The sequence below is a fragment of the Pseudorca crassidens genome, chromosome 10, assembly GCF_039906515.1.
Source record: "Pseudorca crassidens isolate mPseCra1 chromosome 10, mPseCra1.hap1, whole genome shotgun sequence".
NCBI lineage: Eukaryota > Metazoa > Chordata > Mammalia > Artiodactyla > Delphinidae > Pseudorca > Pseudorca crassidens.
This window is the reverse complement of record NC_090305.1, coordinates 72,308,553-72,326,104: the sequence shown is the minus strand read 5'-3', so window position 1 is coordinate 72,326,104 and position 17,552 is coordinate 72,308,553. Positions and strand designations below refer to the sequence as shown.

General features: G+C 41.8%; 1 protein-coding gene across 11 annotated transcripts in view; it reads right to left on the bottom strand.

The window, feature by feature from the left end:
• Positions 1-17,552, bottom strand: part of CACNA1D (calcium voltage-gated channel subunit alpha1 D) — a 320,771-nt gene that overhangs the window by 139,065 nt on the left and 164,154 nt on the right. For all 11 annotated transcript variants that reach the window (XM_067754765.1, XM_067754769.1, XM_067754766.1 and 8 more), the window contains exons 4-7: positions 16,922-17,061; positions 8,023-8,165; positions 3,627-3,779; positions 2,874-3,070 (exon numbers count right to left, since the gene is read on the bottom strand). In XM_067754765.1, the coding sequence (XP_067610866.1) occupies positions 2,874-3,070; positions 3,627-3,779; positions 8,023-8,165; positions 16,922-17,061 (633 nt within the window). The remainder of the gene's footprint in view (positions 1-2,873; positions 3,071-3,626; positions 3,780-8,022; positions 8,166-16,921; positions 17,062-17,552) is intronic.

Genomic DNA, 17,552 nt, shown 5'->3' with positions numbered 1-17,552 from the left:
ACATTTAAAATAAAATCTCAGTTCTCTCTCAAGATGTTCCCTTTACACTCTAGCTACGGATAAAAACAGGCACTTAAACATGGCCCATCTATAGTGAGGCAATGGGATCATGCACTTAAAGAGTAACAGTAACTGGTGTTTGCTGATCACTTGCTCTGGGCCGGGCACTGTGCTGGGCAGGGATCTTCTGTTCTGTGCACAGCTGTGTGGCTTCCCGTTGACTGTGGCCCATAAAGCATGAAGAAGGCTGGGGCCCTGGCTCCTGCCTGTCTCTGTGCTGAGATAGTAAGTGTAATAAACAAGTAATTAAAAGCAACCTGATGTGTTTCAGAGGCCACGGTCTTAGTGAACACTCTGGAAGACATCACTGAGCTGCCCCCTAGTGTTCCGAAGGGCTCGAAAAACCTCTGACAGTGGAAAAATGCCAAGGAAAGAGCGCCAGGTTCTAGTCTAGACCAGGGGTCACCAAACTGTGACCTGCAGGCCAAACCAGCCCACCACCTGCTTCTGTACAGCTCGTGAGCTAAACACGGCTTTTACATTTTTAAATGGTAGGAAAAAAATCTGGAGTATCTCATGACACAGGAATGTTATACAAAATTCACACTTCAGCGTCCATAAATAAATATTGGAATGAAGCCACATGTTTACATGTTGCCTACGGCTGCTTCCAAGCGACATGGGCAGAACTGAGTGGTTGTGACAGAGACATTACAGTCTGCAAGGCCAAATATATTTACTATCTGGCCCCTTATAAAAAAAGTCTGTAGACCCCTGTTCTAAATCAAGTACCACTTGCTCTAGCGGTAGGACCTCGGGGATGTTCAGGAGTCTATATTCCACTGTTTCCCAGACCTTCTATATTGGGATGTAGACTGGAATAATGTTGATAAACTACTGGAGTTCCTCCATCAGAATAAAGATGCCATGTAATTCATAGAGAATGTAATTATTATGTTGTCAAATTATTAGCTCTGTGATTGTCATATGGAAAACAGAGGTAATAATTATATCATCCTAGGTGATACTTAGAGGTTCTTAGGAAAGCAAGTAGAAACTTTTGTTTCTGGGTACGCGTTTTCTCTCGTTTAATCACACGCTCCCAGAGTTTTCACTAGCTCAGCGACAGGAAGACTGTCATGAGACAATCAGTGTGCAGAAACATAACATAAAGTATAAAATTGTCCATTAGTCAGGGCATGTTGGATTGGCAATGGCAATTCACCGTGAAAACAGGGAGAACAGAGCTGAGAGGAGTCACAGGTTTTTCATTTATTTGTTTTAAATCAAAATGTTGTCTTCTGTACTGTTTTGGGGGGAAGGATCAGAGTTTGGGCTATCTGGATGACGCTTTTCCTATTTATCAGAAATTCAAGGGGAGACTTGGATTGAGCCCTCTGCTAACCTAACTAGGAGTTACAGCTTAGAAGATAATACTGAAAACAAACCCTTTACCTAATTAGAGGGTCCCCTTGCATGGCCATGGCCTTGGCTCATCCAATATAATCTCCCTCCTTCTTCCTCTTCACAAAAGGCATTGTGTTATGGATATAAATAACAGATGTGCATACCCACACAGACACACACACACACTCCCCTATGACAACACAAAAAGGAGAGAGAAAAACAAGATATAACACGTTGGTGATGTTTTAAAAACCTTATTACCAAACTAGACTCACACTTTGGGGATGAAAATAAAAACATGTCTTCTTTGCCTAACTCTGAACATATATAGGGACTTCTACAACCTTGCATGCATGGAGTTCACTTGTGAAGGGAAGCAAAACCCTATTTACAACCGTTACACGCTATGTTCCCCGAAGTTACAGAGGAATGGGAAATCCCATAAAGTGTCTGAAATTTAGATCCTGTCGGAAGCTACTCAACTTGCAGGCCTTCTACCTAGAGACTGACCATTCAAGAAGTATGTTATGACCCACTGTCTTTTAACAAGTCATTATTGGAATCCTGGTTAATCCCATTTGGACTTGGATTTAGGCTCAAAATCTGCAAGTCAGTTGTTTTTCCCAGCAACTCTGTGTCATGGAAAATAATTTCTAAACTTCTGTGAGCTTTTTCAAATTCTATCAGACACAGAAGTAAACCAACAAACCCAGCTCTGAGAAATGGCTGTTAAAATATGACTGCTCTTCATTTACAGCAAACCTTTCTGGCTCTGTCAGGAACAAGGAGAGCCAGCCCTGAGCCATACAAAGAGTGTCCAACTGTCTTCATGGACAGGTCCACCAGCCCTGGAAGGCTTATATGCCATTTCTACCCTCTCTGCCAGAGTTCTATAGCTCCGAAGTAAAAGGGAAAGAGAGCGAAGGGCTTATGCTGGGCTGATCAGTAGTAATACTGAATGGGGGAAAAAACCCATTTGGGCTTTAAGGCTGTACTAAGCTATGGAAAGCATGACAAGAATTCAATTAATGTTCCCTATCTTCCACTTAGGATCTGGTAGAGCAACCTGCCTTCAGGTATAAAAGGTCAGTTTTAGTCCATGGAAGTCCAGGAGCCTCTTAACCTGGGGAATGACCTCTGGCTCTTTAAGAGTTTAATGAGGACAGCCCCGCCCCTCTGGAGTTCCTCCAACACAGGGGACTACTGGGCACGCTCAGCAGTAAGTCCCCAGGCGGCACTGGGGATACGAGGCAGTCCACCTCCTGCAGCAGCTTTCTAGAGCTGAAACCAAGGCCCCAACATGGAGAGATGATAGGTCTTACTGAGTGACGAGAGGGCCTGCTTCCCTTCCCAAAGAACTCACTTCCAGGGGGTCTTTTTCAGCCAGCTCCCCAATGGCTCTAGCTAATGAAACACTTTTATCTGAGGAAAGCATACTCCATCAACTCTCTCCTCAAGCGGCTTACCCAGTAGAGCACGTCTGTCCAGCCCTCCATGGTGATGCACTGAAACACGGTGAGCATGGCAAAGGCAAAGTTATCAAAGTTGGTGATGCCGCCATTGGGGCCAACCCAGCCACTCCTGCACTCTGTGCCATTGGCGGTACACTGGCGTCCATTCCCTGAGAACGCACACGGTGCTGGGTCCTCCTCAGCTACGATATCTGCAAACAGCAGAAGAAGGCTTGACCACTCAAGGGAGGAATGAACATCAGGAAACCAAGCTGCAGAAGCCAAGTACCCTGCCCAGAGCCTGCAGCACTCTACTTCCCAGCTGTGCTATCTCGGATTCCTACTGTCCTTCAAGGTTCACTTCAAACTTTCCCTCCTCCATGCAATTTGCCATTTCCTCTCCTCAGAATCCACCCCTCTCTCCTCTGTCCCACTCTAACAGCACCTTTCCTCAGCCTGTACAGAGCAACACTATTGATTCACCTCACGGTCCAGTTTCAGGGGGTCCCCCCATCTCGTTTACCAGAGCACATTACATAGGAAATCAAGATAGAAAAGGGAACTAAATTCTCATTTATTCTGAATATAATTCACACTAAGAACTGTCTTAGATTCACCAGTGTATTCGGCTGTCTTTTTTTTTTTTTTTCCCCCTGTCTCTCTCTCTCTCTCTCATTTTGTTTTAGATCTTCCCCAAACCACAAAAGTTGTTTTTGGGAAAGCCAAATGTTTAAATAGTTAGGTTAGCTGTCATTTTTTATTACTCACCTGAGTCAGCAAAAAAACATGTTTTGTGCATTTTTCCAATAAAAAGTTCCAATCCTATAATAGCATAGATTATGATTACAAATAACACCAAAAGGGCTATGTGAAGGAGGGGAACCATGGCTTTTATGATGGAGTTCAGGACAACTTGTAAACCTAGGAAAGAGAAAAATAAGTTTGTGAGCCAGGAAGCTATTTCAGTGATGCACAGATATGATTCCTAATGATGCTTGCTCTGTATAGGACACACAGTAATAAAACTCAGAGGTATTTCATAGCTTTTAATTAACGTTAAGCCTGGATGTGAGGTAAGTCAAAGAGGAACCTTAAAGACCATCTAATACAACTCCCTCAACTTGAAAGATGGAAAAACTAAGGCCTAGAGAGGGCACTGCCAGACATGAAAGTCATTCCTTTATGCATTTGTTCATCCATTCAACAAAATTCCTTGAACATCTACCGTGCAGCCAACATAAGGTTTAGTGCTTTGGGGGATATGAAGATGTATTAAATAATGTGGCTCCTCTCAAAGAGGTTATGCTGCAGAAGGAGACATAAGAATTAAACACAAATTACTCTAAGGTAGCACACAGATGCTGAATAAGTAATATCACACAGTTAAAGTTAAAGAGGGATGAAAGGCATCGCTTCTGAGTGGGGGAGAAGAAAGAGGACTGGGCAGTAGCCTCCCTCTCAGGAGGGCCTGAAGCATGAGGAGGATGGATTTCCACAGGCCAGAGGAGACAGGTTACTCCAGGCAGCGGAAGAAAGTACCAAAAGCATGGAAGTGAGCTAGCGCCACGAGGGCTGGGGGTGGCGGTCATGAAGTGGAAAAGGGTAACAAGAAAGACAAGCAGATCGCAGCTGGGTAGCTCTGAGTTTTGAATTCAGATCACAGGGCCAGAGTTTAGTCCATTGGCAAAAGGCAGCCTCTTTATTTTAAACAGGAGAAAATCAAACAAAAGTTTAATAACATGTATACATGGGAGAGACCCAGGAAAACTCAAAAGGCAGCCTTTTTAGAAAGACAAGTGGGGCAGCAATAGGCAAGACGGGCAGAGAGGCAGCTGGAGGGTGCTGGGCCCTCCAGGGAGGACAGGGTAAGGAGCTGGATGAAATCAGAACTCAGCAAGTGAGTCTGAGTTAGAGGAAGGTGCCCAGGGAGGCAGGGCAAGGTCAAGAGGCTAATCCTAGTGCCTGAACAAAGACAAGTTTGTCAAAGGAGGGTCCCCTGGAGTGGCAGAGGGAGACGAGGGGCCGGGAAGGAGAGGGTAAGAGCAACTGTCCATCTGGTGAGTCTGATCACTTAACATGAAGGGGGTAGTGCCCTGAGGCTGAAACGTGGACCTGAGAGATGAGGGAGGGACGTGGAAACCTGGGAGCTACCCACGGAGCAACACCGAGAGCCATGGTACAGGAAGAGAGAAGACCATGGGGACAGGGACAGCGGGGCAACACTCTGGACTGGGGGGAGGGAAGCAGGAGCCACAGGGAGAGCGGTCGGCAGGAAACCAGAGCCGGACTAGATCCAGGCCACCTGACGCCCCTGCACGTGCCCTGCGCTCCTCCCAACACCGGGACCTACCTCAGCTTCCACTCGACTAGCTCACTCTTTTCCCCCTTTTTTCTTTCTCTTTCCCTTCCTCTCCCTGCTGTCTCTCTCTCCTCCAAACTGCCCTTTTCTAGTATCTTCTCACTTTCTCAATACATATTCAAACAATGAAAGAACAAAAGAGGCTGAGATGCTAGAATTAAATACGTTAGAAGTCAGAACACACCAAGCAAAAATACTTATCAGCGATAACAGCAAAAGTTCGCCTTGATAAGAAGCACATGGGAAGATCTGGGGGATGGGATGGGGAGGGAAGGGCGATAAGAGGGTTTCAGACTCGCAAAGAACCTCTTTCCAGACTTGCATTAAGACAGAACTCCTACATACTGTCTTCGGATACTTAAATGTTCAAATGGTTTCTTTTGGAGAAAAAATGATCAATCGGATGACTTTGAATGTTTCTGCCTTCTATAAGGAAAAGATGGAGGGGAAAAGAAACGTACGCTCTAATCTACTTGGGCAAGGGGCTTTTTGTTTGCTTTTTCATTTGGGTTTGTTTGTGTTTCTTTTTTTAAGACATGGATGGGCCATCCAAAATCATCACCCAGCAGTTAGCTCTTCTCAGTGGTATGGCAGTGAGCCCTATGTTTCATACGTGTGTCTATGTTTATTGTGACTATTATATTTCAGATTGGCCAAATTTATGAAATAATGACATTGTATCTTATTGTGAATGTGTACACTTTCATGACATTGGGCTCCTTTGTGTATAACCAATGTGCACAACAGATCTCACAGGACTCTAACCAAGGAGGCAGTGAAACGGAGCAGAAGGAACAGTGGGCCAGGAACTGGGAGGCCGCCGGTCTGGTCCTGTTTGGCCACGCCCTAGCCATGAGAAGCTGCCCAAGGTTTCGATGACCTTCCTCATCTAGAAGGTGGTGATTGTGGACCAGATGATCTTGAGGGTTCTTTCCCATTTGATGGTCTAGGATTCTGATACATATTTATCAGTTACCTGTGTGGAGCTAGTTAAGAGCTTCACAAACATCTGAAGGACTCTATCTGAAACACATGTTTACCTTCCAATGAATGAACATATATTCACATACACACACAAAATCATGTCTTGTAGGACAGTCTGAGTTCTCTTGAGAAGGGATTAGACAACTCCCAGATCAGTATAAACAGTCACACCTTCCCAGGCATTTTTAACAACTTCAAGTATATAAGAAATCCCTAGTCCACTGCTGCCAACTGCATGGGAAAGAGCGTGACGCAGAGCCCCTGACCCATGTCCCCAAAGCCCAGCTGGCTCTGATGAGAGACGTGGCTGCTCCAAGGCAGTTAATGAACATGAGCTGAGAAAGTCCTCACACGTGACTCAGACCCACAAAGCCACTGCACCCGCATGTCTGCTCACAGCACATACCGCAGGCAGGCTGGCCTGTCATTTGCTCTTTGGGGGAAAAAAGTTGCCGTGGTTACTCCGAAATTAGATTAAGCTGTAACAACTGAATCTGAAACCTCATGTTTGCTCACTGAGCTTCTCATTTAATCATGTTACAAGTAACAGGGCCAGTCATTTCCAAGGTATTTCGATTTTTCTCAATTGCTTCCAGAAGGTTCTGTGGTTTTGACTTGTGCTGATCTTTTTCAATGAAAATAAAGGAACAATCTGGAAAAACAAGTACACATAAAACACCACTTCCTACATTTTAAAATGTTAAATTTGAAATTTTTTTTCCAGACAATTTTTGGTGCGTTCTGAGTGCCAACAGGTTTAATAAAAATTTCATGAAGAACTTCTGGAGAGGCAAAAACATGACCTGTGCTCTTTTGATGGCTTTATGAGCTGTGAAAAAAAGGCACAGCCTGCAATCCCGTATCTGTCCTGCAGCTGGAAGCAGGCAGCCAACTCACAGCCACAGTCCTTGGAGAGGCACTAAAACTTCCACCGTCTGAAGTTCCCAGTAGGGATGTCCTATCATGAGTAGAGCCCAGGGAAGCATATGCCACGCTCCTTATGGAAGTTCCTGGCCAGGGCACAGATGGGGCATCTGTTCCAACTCAGGTGGCACTGAACCTGGCCTGGAGATCTGGAGCAAGAAGCAAACTAGGGCCTGGCACAGACAGGTAGAGTAGGCTAGTGGGTGATACAGCATCTCTCACACTGAGGGCCCTCTCTGTGCTCCAGACCTTGCGCTGAAGGCTCTCCCTGCATTACTGCATTCAGACTTCACAACCACCTTCAGGCAGGTGCTACTGTGCCCTACATACAGGGAGGACACAGAAGCATTCACCTCTTCACCCCCGAGTGAGACGGGCACAGTCCCTCCGTGGGAGAGTTAAATAGACTTTCAGGATCCCAGCCCCCTGCTGCTCTCACTTTGAAAAAAGGCAGTCAGTTGAGGCCTCCAACACCCTCATCCCCATAACCCACCACGTTCAAAGGGACAGGCCTGAGAGTGGGAGGAGCTGATGGCAGCAGATGTCAGAGGACGAAGACCAGACTGCAATCAGGAGGCCTGAACTCAAGGTCTCCTGCCACCACCCACTTGGTCTCTGCACGAGAGAAGATTCCCTCTAATATAAAATCAGGAAGACAACAATCACTACTGCCCCCCTCCACCCCCCTCCACCCCCGGTCGGGGCTGTCACGGGGACCCGAAGTGACAATACAAGCGAAAGTGCTCTGTAAATGGCGAAGGCCTCCACGGTCACCTGCTGAGCCCTCGGCTGGTGCACAGCAACTCACCTCATCGCACCCTGTTTCATAATCCCGAGACCCACCCAGAAGGATAAAAATCAACAAACTTCTGGCTTTAGGAAACGAAACGTGCTTACTGGGCACTCCTGATACTAGTCGAAGTGGTCGTAACACTCGAAAGGCGCGGAGGGCTTTGACATCAAAGCCTCCCGATTTGCCACTGGAGTGGTTGCCGCCTTCTGTTTCTTTGGTTAATTGTTCCAAAATTACACTAAACAATCTGAAAGAAGAAGAGGGGAAGAAATGTTAGAGTCTGTCACCCAGGGAAGCAAAACAGGATGGTGAGAGTAGTTATTTCTGAACAAGGGCCAATTCTGTCAGGCTGCTGCTTAAGTAGAGGGAAGGAAAAGCAGAGGTAAGAACCAAGCTGTGACTCCTGGCCGTGACCCCTACATCTAGAAGGACTAGGGATGGGGACTGATCTCACCTGTTTTCTTGCCAGTGGAGCATCCTAGCATGTCAGCGCCCTGGCTCCCTGCTGAATCCCCTCTTCCAGTGATGATGGTGGAATTGCCCCAGCAGCTGCCATTTATGAGGACTCACCGTGTGCTAAACACTTAAAATTATCTCCTTAATCCTCAAAAATGTTAGGCAGTGGGAGTTATCATGAACATCATTTTACACGTGAAAAAACAAACTTGGCGAGAACAAGTAACTCGCCCAAGGCCACAAACTAGTGGCAGAACTAAAACCTGAATCCAGGTATGTTCGACGCCCTGAGATTCCGTAAGGGCAGGGAACTGTAGTCTGTGTGTTCATTTGTTCATTTAGTCTGTTCCAGCCTAGTGCCTAGAACAGTTCCTGACACACAGGAGGCACTCAAAAAATATGTGATGAATAAACAATGAATGCATGAATGACTCCAAAGTTCCAAATCTTAAACGATATGTTATGCCACTTCCAATACAGTCACTGACACATACACACCCCCACCTCCACCTCCAAAGGGCTGTTCAGGGAATGATGTAAATCACAAGATGCTAAGGAGCTGTGCAAAGGCCAAGAGCAGAAACCTAAGAGAAGGTATTAAGATCGTCATTTTCTCTTTTGAAATGTGAATAATATTGTATCTGGCAGCCACGACAAATTTTTCCCTACTCTCAGAAGGCTTTTCGGATAAAGCTATTTTCAGGCAATCCGCTCATTTGACAGTTACTTTTTTGCTCTTTCAAATAAACATTTGTTCTTTGGAATTGTTGCTTGTTTTTCAGAATAAATAGAAATTTGCCCATTTCAAATAGAATCAACTCTGGCCAATCAGATTGTGGAAATGATTGGCCCAGCAACAAAGAAAAGGTTTCCAAAGTTTAATTAGCAGCAAAACAGAAACTCTGCACCCACTGGCGTGCCTCTGGATGGCCAAGACACTAAGTCCATAAAACACAGGGTGGTCTGATTACAGTCCTGATGGGGCACAGTCATGTCATTCTGGGGTGTTTAGAGACAGGTCATCTGTTTTAATAACAGTACCGCAATGAGCAATGAACCTGGCGGGGGGTGGGGAACAGGGAGGGAATAAGTCAAAGCTACAGAAGGTGGGCTCTTTCTGGTTATGACTGGGGAAATATATCAGATTTATGATAGGTCTCTCTCATTAGCATAGTTTTGTAATTACTATAAACCCCTGCAGCAAGGCTAAATAAAGTTAAAAGTCTCCCCTCCAAAACAAGTTCACAGTGTCATAAAAACAAAGCAAAAGGAAGAAAGAAAACCTCAAACTCTTCTGAAATGCAGCAGCCACAGGAATTTTCATCCCAAAGGGTTAGGAAAATAATTTATGCAGGTGGTAACTTAAGACTGCTTTCAAGTATCAGTGTACCTTTGCAATGTACACTTTATGGCCCTTTTATCCCCTGTTCTTCGGCGATGCCTTGAAAACAGGTGAACAATGTCTCTCCCATCACAGAGGAGCCTGACTCAGAGAGGGAAGCCGGCTGCTGTTTCCAGACAGCTGGAGGGCTCAAGGGGTCAGGGCATGCTTCCATTCCTAAGAGTTAGGAGGCATTAGGAAAGTCCCTCTCCTCCTCTGGGCCTAAGTTTCCTACTCTGTAAACTGATTGAATGATCCAGAGCCCCGCCCTTCCCATTCTAATATTCTGTGATTCTACTCCTTTCACTGCTCCACCCGAACAAAATAAGTACCATGTGCCTGAAGAGATGTGGACAAGAGGAGAAAGTATTTGATCCTAGACTGTTATTAAAAGTTTACCCCAAGACAGGAAGAAAAGGCAAGGAGCTACCCAAACTGACACAAATGAGAAGCACCAGAATGAGCCCCCCATGTTCACAAAAGCTTAAGTGATGAGCTTGAATGCTTGAAATACGTGTTTATTGAGAAATTTAGAGGAGTGGGATAAAAGTTGACTCAGATCAAACTCTGCTATAAGAGAATTATATCAGCTCCGGTAGACATGCTGAACCTTCCTGTGGTCACATTATTCACAGTTAACATCTTAGAAATATCAATTACTTTCTTGATGTCCCTGTTATTGGGAATCTTGACAAAAGCGATAGGTCATGGTTGACTTCGAACGGAAAATCCATTGGATGAAGACAGAGTTGGCAGTTGGCAACTTCAGTGAGCAGGAGTCTGATTCAAGGGAAGACATTAATAATTTAATTTTTCTTTTTCTTTTTGAACTTTTCTTCTGCTCTTTGACTACAATTTAGTACGTATTTTAGATAAAAGGTAATCTGATGTTCTAAAGTTTTTCATATTTAATGAGAAAAAAAGACCAAGTCCAGTTCGACTTTAGTTTCCTAGATGATTTTTTACTTTTTAAACCAACTTTATTGCAGCTTAATTTATACATAATAAAATACACCCATTTAAGGTGTACAATGAGATGAGTTTTGATGAATGCATAAGCCCCAGTAACAAACACCACAACCAAGACAGAGAGCCTTCCCAATATCTCAAACAGTCCTCTCATGCCTCCTACAGTCATCCTCAGCTCAGCCTCAGGTATCCACTGACTTTATCTGGTTTATCACTTTAGGTTGTTTTTTCCTTTTCTAGAATCTTACCTAAATGGAGTCACACAACATGTTCTCCTTTTTGTTTATCTTTTTTTGTTCTCTATGGTTTTGAGATTCATCCAAGCTGTTACATTTATCAGCAGTTCATTTCTTTTTATTGTTGACTGATATCCCACTGTATGAACATACCACAATGAGTTTATCCATTCACCTGTTGAGGAATACTTGGGTCGTTACCAGTTTTTCTCTATTATGAATGAAGTCTCTTTGTGAACAGGTATTCTCATTTATTTTGGGTAAGTACCCAGGATAGTCCTGGTAATAGGGTCATATGGTTAGTGTATGGTTAACACTGTAAGAAACTGGCAAACTTTTCCAAAGTGATAGTACCGTTTTCCATTTCTATAAGCAGTGTGTAAGAGTTCCAGTTGCTCCATATTTTGGTTAAAATCTGGTATCGTTGGTCTTTTTACTAATACTAGTGGGTATGTAGTGCTATGTCACTGTTGTTTTAATTGGCACTTCTCTAATTACCAATGACATTGAACATCTTTTCAGGTGCTTGTTGACCATTTACATATCTTCTTTTGTGAAGACCTATTCAAATTTTTTTCCCATTTACCTTCTGGGTCATCTCCTTGAGTTATAAGAGTTCTTTATAAATACTGAATACAAGTCCTTGGTATGTATTGGGAATACAAATATATGTATTGGGAATATTATTTCCCAATCTGTGTCTTATCTTTTCATTTTCTTCACAGTGTCCCCTTTGAAGAAAAGTTTTAAATTTTGATAAGGTTCAAAATTTCAATTATTTCTTTTATGCCAAGTGCGTTTTGGGTCCTAAGAAATCTCTGCCTACCCCAAAGTCATAAAGATTTTCTCCTAGAAATGTTATAGTTTTAAATATAGGGCTATGATTCATTTTAAGGTAATATTTGTATACAGTATGAGGTAAGAATGGAGTCTTCTTTTTCATATGGATAAATAGTTGTTCCAGTGCTATTTGTTGAAAAATGTTTCCTCAACCCATTGAGTCATCAAGGCACCTCTGTCTAAAAACAATTGATCACATCCATATGGGTTTATTTCTAGACTCCCTATTCTGTCCCATTGATCTTTATGTCTATTCCTTACTCTAATATCACACTGTCCTGACTACTGGAGCTTTATAGGAAGTCTTAAAATCAGGTTCCAGATTTGTTCTTACAGATTTCTTTGTCTAGTCTAGAGCCTCTCTGATTTCCATATAAATTTTTGAATAAATCTGTCCATCTCTACAACAATCTTACTGGGATTTAGATTAGGATTCAATCTATACCTCAATTTGGGAAGAACTGATATTCCAACAATACTGAGTCTTCCAGTCCATGAACATGGTACATCATTCCATGTATTTAAGTCTTCTTTAATTTCTCTCAGCAGGTTTAGTCATTTTCAGTGTACTATTTATCCCTAAATAGTTCATGGTTTTTGATGCCATAGTAAATAATAATGTCATTAACATTTTATTTTCAAATTGTTCATGACTAATATATAGAAATTCACATACTTTTTTATACTGACATTTTATCCAGAAACATTGCTAAATTCATTCAAAACATATAATTTAATATGATTTTAATCTTCTTAAATTCACTGAGACTTGTTTTATGGCCCAGAATATGTCTTTCTTGCCGAATGTTCCACATGCATGAGAAAAGAATGTGTATTCTGCTCTTGTTGGGTACAGTGTTCTAAAAAAGTCAATTAATTCAAATTGGTTGATGGTACTGTTCAAATCTCCCTATATCCTTAGTGATTTTCTGACTAGATGTTCTATCAACACTCCTCAAGGAGGGGTATTAAAATGTACAACTGAAGATTTGTCTATTCCCCCTTTCAGTTCTATCAGGTTCTGCTTCGTATATTTTGAAGATCTGCTATTGTGTGTATGTATGCATAGATACAGGCACACACACACACAGGTGTGTCTGTGTATATATACACACTTAGGATTATTACATCATCTTCATGAAATGACACCTTTATCATCATAAAGTGTCTTTCTTTATCCTTGATAATATTCCCTTTTCTGAAGTCTACTTTGTTGGTTATTAATATAGCTTTCTTTTGATTAGTTTTGCATGATATATATTTTTCTGTCCTTTTACTTTCAAATTATTTATGTCTTTATAAATTACGTTTCTTACAGACACTATAGAGTTGAGTGTTGTTTTTATACACATATAAAATCTGATAACCTCTGGATTTTAAGTAAGGGTGGATTTTAAATAAGGGTAGGTTTAAATCTACCATCTTGCTATTTGTTTTCTATTTGCCCTGTCCATTGTTCCTGTCTTCCCTGTTTTAAAAAATTGAGATTTTAAAAAATTCCATTTAATCTCCAATACAGACTTATTAGCTATACCACTTTATTTCTCTAGTGTCTCCTCTAGATCAAGTGTCAGCAAAAGTTTTCTGTAGAGCACCAGATAGTAACTATTTTAGGAATCGCAGGCCATAGGGTCTCTGTCACAAGTAGTCAACTTTTCCATCCTAACACCAAATAGCCATAAACATTAGTGAGTGTGCCTGTCTTCCAATAAAACTTAATCTGCTAAAGCAGACAATAAAATACTTTGTCAGCGTTGGGGGGCAGGGGAGGCAATAAACTCTTCTTGTTCTATGGGCTGAAGTTTGCTGGCCTGTGCTCTAGGGTTTACAACATACATCTTTAACTTCTCATGGTCTACCTTCAAATGACTCCACCAACTGCAAAGCACCTTCCTATAGTATATGGCTATTTCCTTGTTTCTGTCCTTTGTGCTACTGTTGTCATATATTTTACTTTTATAGATGTTATAAACCCCCCAATACACTGCTGTTATTTTTGCTTTAAATAATCAATTACTTTTAAAAAGATTTTAAAATGAGAAAAATGTTTTTATATTTACACATGCACTCATCCTTTCTGGCATTCTTCATTCCTTTTGTATAGATCCATGCTTCTATCTATTGTCATTTTCCTTCAGCGTGAAGAAATTCCTTTAACATTTGTTAAGGTGCAGGTCTCCTGATGAATTCTCAGCTGTGGTTTGTCTGGAAATTTTCTTTCTTGCTTCAATTTTTAAAGATATCTTCATTGAATAAGATTTCTACGTGGACATCGTCCCCTAGCACTTTAAAAATGTCAATTGTCTTCTGGCTTGCACAGTTGCTTGCACAGTTGCTTGGCTTTTTCTCTACTTTTAAGATTTTCTCTTTATCTTTGCTTTTGAGCCATTTATGATCATGATGTGCCTTGATGTAGCTTTCTTCACGTTTACTTTGCTCGGGCTTTGTTGGGCTTCTTGGATTTGTGAGTTTATATTTTTCATCACATTAAGAAATTTTGGACTATTTCTTCAAATATTTTTTTCTGTCTCCCTTCTATCTCCTATCTTCTGGGACTCCAAATATATGTATGTTAGATGACTTGATATTGCCCCACAGGTCACCAAGGTGGTATTCATTTATTTTCCATCATTATTCTTTGTATTACTCCTATATCTTCAAATTCCTTGATTATTTTCTTCCATTGAGTCTAATCTGCTGTTAGGCCAATCCAGGGAATTTTTCATTTCAGATATGTTTTCCAGCTCTCAAAGTTCCATTTGGTTCTTTTTTTTACATTGTCCCATCTTTTCTCACTCTAGTCATATATTCCTTTTAGGTCCATAAACATATTTATAATAGCAGTTTTAAAAGTCCTGTAAAGGAATTCTCCACTAATCCCACCATGTCTGTCATTTCTAGGCCTGTTTCTATTTCCTGCTGATTATGGGTCACAATTCTTCACATGTCTAGTAATATCTGACAGGATGCTGAACACTTTAATTATCTGGATTTTGTGGTCTTCCTTTAAAGAGTGTTGAGTTTTGCTTTGGCAGGCACTTAAGTTACTTGCATGTCAGTTTGCTCCTTTTCAGGCTTCTTTTCAAATATTATTACTAAGGGTTCCAGATGGTTTTTACTCTAGAACAAGAGTTGGCAAAATTGTTTTGTAAGGGTCCAGACAGTAAATATTTTAGGCTTTGTGGACCTAAACCACACAACTCAACTATGTAAACAAATACTTGTGACTGTGTTACAGTAAAACTTTACAAAAATTGGTAGCAGGCTGAATTTGGCCCACTGACCACAGTTTGCCAATCCCTGCTCTAGAGTTAGTTAGCCCGTACTACTAATGGCCCTTCCGGGGTCTCCACTGACAGTCCAGGGTGTTCAACGAGGTCTTTCCACTCTGGTTGGTCATAACTTGAACAACTCAAAGACCTATGTGAGTCCTAGTTATTAGTCAGCTATAGCCCCCCAGATTTTCTTTTTTCCCTACTCATAATCTTTGCCTGGCCTTATGGACTATCATCCCATGTAGGGTAGCTTAGTCTTTAGCCAAAACTCAAGACGACCCCAAGGCATGCTTACAGACCTCTTTCTCTCAATACCTCCCTCGCCGCTCCCACATCATGCCTCTCAAATTTCAGCCACCTCAGCCTCCCTGAACTCGTCTCTGTCTCTTCAACTCAATGAGACTATCGCACTCTTCTTGGTTCCCTGTCTTTGTGCTGTATGAGAATCCGAAAAATGCCTCCAAACAGAAAGATGATTTGTAGGGTAGAGACAAAAGAAATGGGGCTAAGCAGCTCCATAGGCTAGCTGAACAGGAAGTCCAGGGTCAGGAGAGTCACAGCAAGATTATTCCAGAACCAAGAGACCTGCAAGGCTCCTGCTTGCCACTCCTTGTTAAAGTTCATCAAATACAGGAAGGTATGATACGTATCTTCATTTTAGTTCATGCTGCACTACCTCTGCCACAATACCTTAGAGTCCAATGTACTAGGGTGGTTTTTGCAAAAGTTAACATTTTTCTCCATAAGTCTAATCATCCTGTTGGGCTAACTCTGGATCCCACTTTAATTTCCTAGGTTTGAAAGAACAGGCTCAAAATTTATCTCACTCTCCCAATATCCAGCAGTATTAGTCTCCCACAAAAAGCTAAAGGATTCATGATAAAGAATAATCCAAAAGAAAAATCACCTTGCTCAACTGCACAAGTCATTTGAATGAAGTCATGGAGATAAAAACAGAAAGGCCATTTAACATTCTCTCTATATAGGAGAAAATATAATTTTAGGAGCAACCCATTTTACAGCTAGGCAACTAAGACTCAGCAAAGGAATAGATCTTATTTTCCTATGTGGGTATTTGGTCCAAAGACCCAGCATTCCTCCGACACTGATTCATTTTCTCTTGCTGGAAACATTTCCAGGTGTTGAAGGACCAGAATAACACAGGCCACTGTTTTTCTTTTTTTCCACTGTTTTTTATTTTAACATTCTCCTTTAACTGAAACTGTTGGTGTCTTCTTCCTGTGACAGGATTCGGGGAGAAGGCTTGATTCTTTGCATTTTCTGGTTTATTTCATTTCATGTCGGATATCTGATATTCTTCAAACACTTGTTTTGTTATGTGAAATGGGATAGTAGCGTGCCACGTCTTTTCTCCCAACTCAGCAGAAAAAATTAATAGCTTTCCTCAAGGGATGTTAAATAGCAGAGTACCTCACTGCTATGAAGGATTTATTACTTTTTTACTGTTTTATTTTGGTTTTTTAACTTAATGGGGTGTTAAGCATAAGAGCTGTACACGTTGGACTCAAAGCACCAGCAGGGCTGGCCTATTTGTGGAGGCCCAAGGCCCTGTAAGATGAACCCTGTCACATCACAAGCTGAGCTTAAACTTCCTTCCTTAACACGTTACTGAAAGAGGGAGTAACAACAAGAGAATTTCAAATTGGTTTCTGCCCAGAGACCGACAGCAGCATCATCAGGCTTCAAAGAACTCCTGACACGTTCTGGCAGCAATCATTGGCACGAAGGACCAACCCTGTTCCTTTAAAATACTGTTTTCTGTTACTCCCCACCTCCCATTTTCCCCCCCAAAAAAAAAAAAATTCCTCAAATAAAAGGGACTTACCCTACTATTACTATAACAAAATCCAGTAAATTCCATCCATTTCTAACATAAGCATTAGGATGTAGCAATAATCCATACGCTATAATCTTCAAAAATGTTTCGACTGTAAAAATAATCAGGAAGGCATATTCTACTTTTTCCTGTGAAGAGAAACGAAGAAATTTAAAAAAGCGGGGGGATGGGGAAGAAGAAAAGAAACAGGGATTAGATCAGTATCTCAGAGATATAAACATTCTTCTCCAAGCAAAGTTTTATTATGAGAAATGGAACAATTAACACTGCACCTGGAGCAAGAAGGCATTTTAATTCTAACACTGAATTTCTCATAAGCAACTAAGTGTAAAACACTTTTCATCAGTGGCTATATTACTGCACTTTGCAACCTGCCTTGTGTGTGCAGTGACTCTGCCTAGGACATAACAGCACGTTTGTTATTTGCACACATTTGCAAAATACAGCGTGTTTTCCTCCCAAGATTGCCAAATCAGGCCCAGAAAAGCACAAGGATGCAACAAAGATTCCCACAGGGCTTTGAACAGAATATCCTTTGGAAGAAAGCAAATTGCATCTGCTTTGACCCTCTCTTCCTCTCGGGTTTCCATCTGACTTCTAAGTCAGGATCATCTTTGTC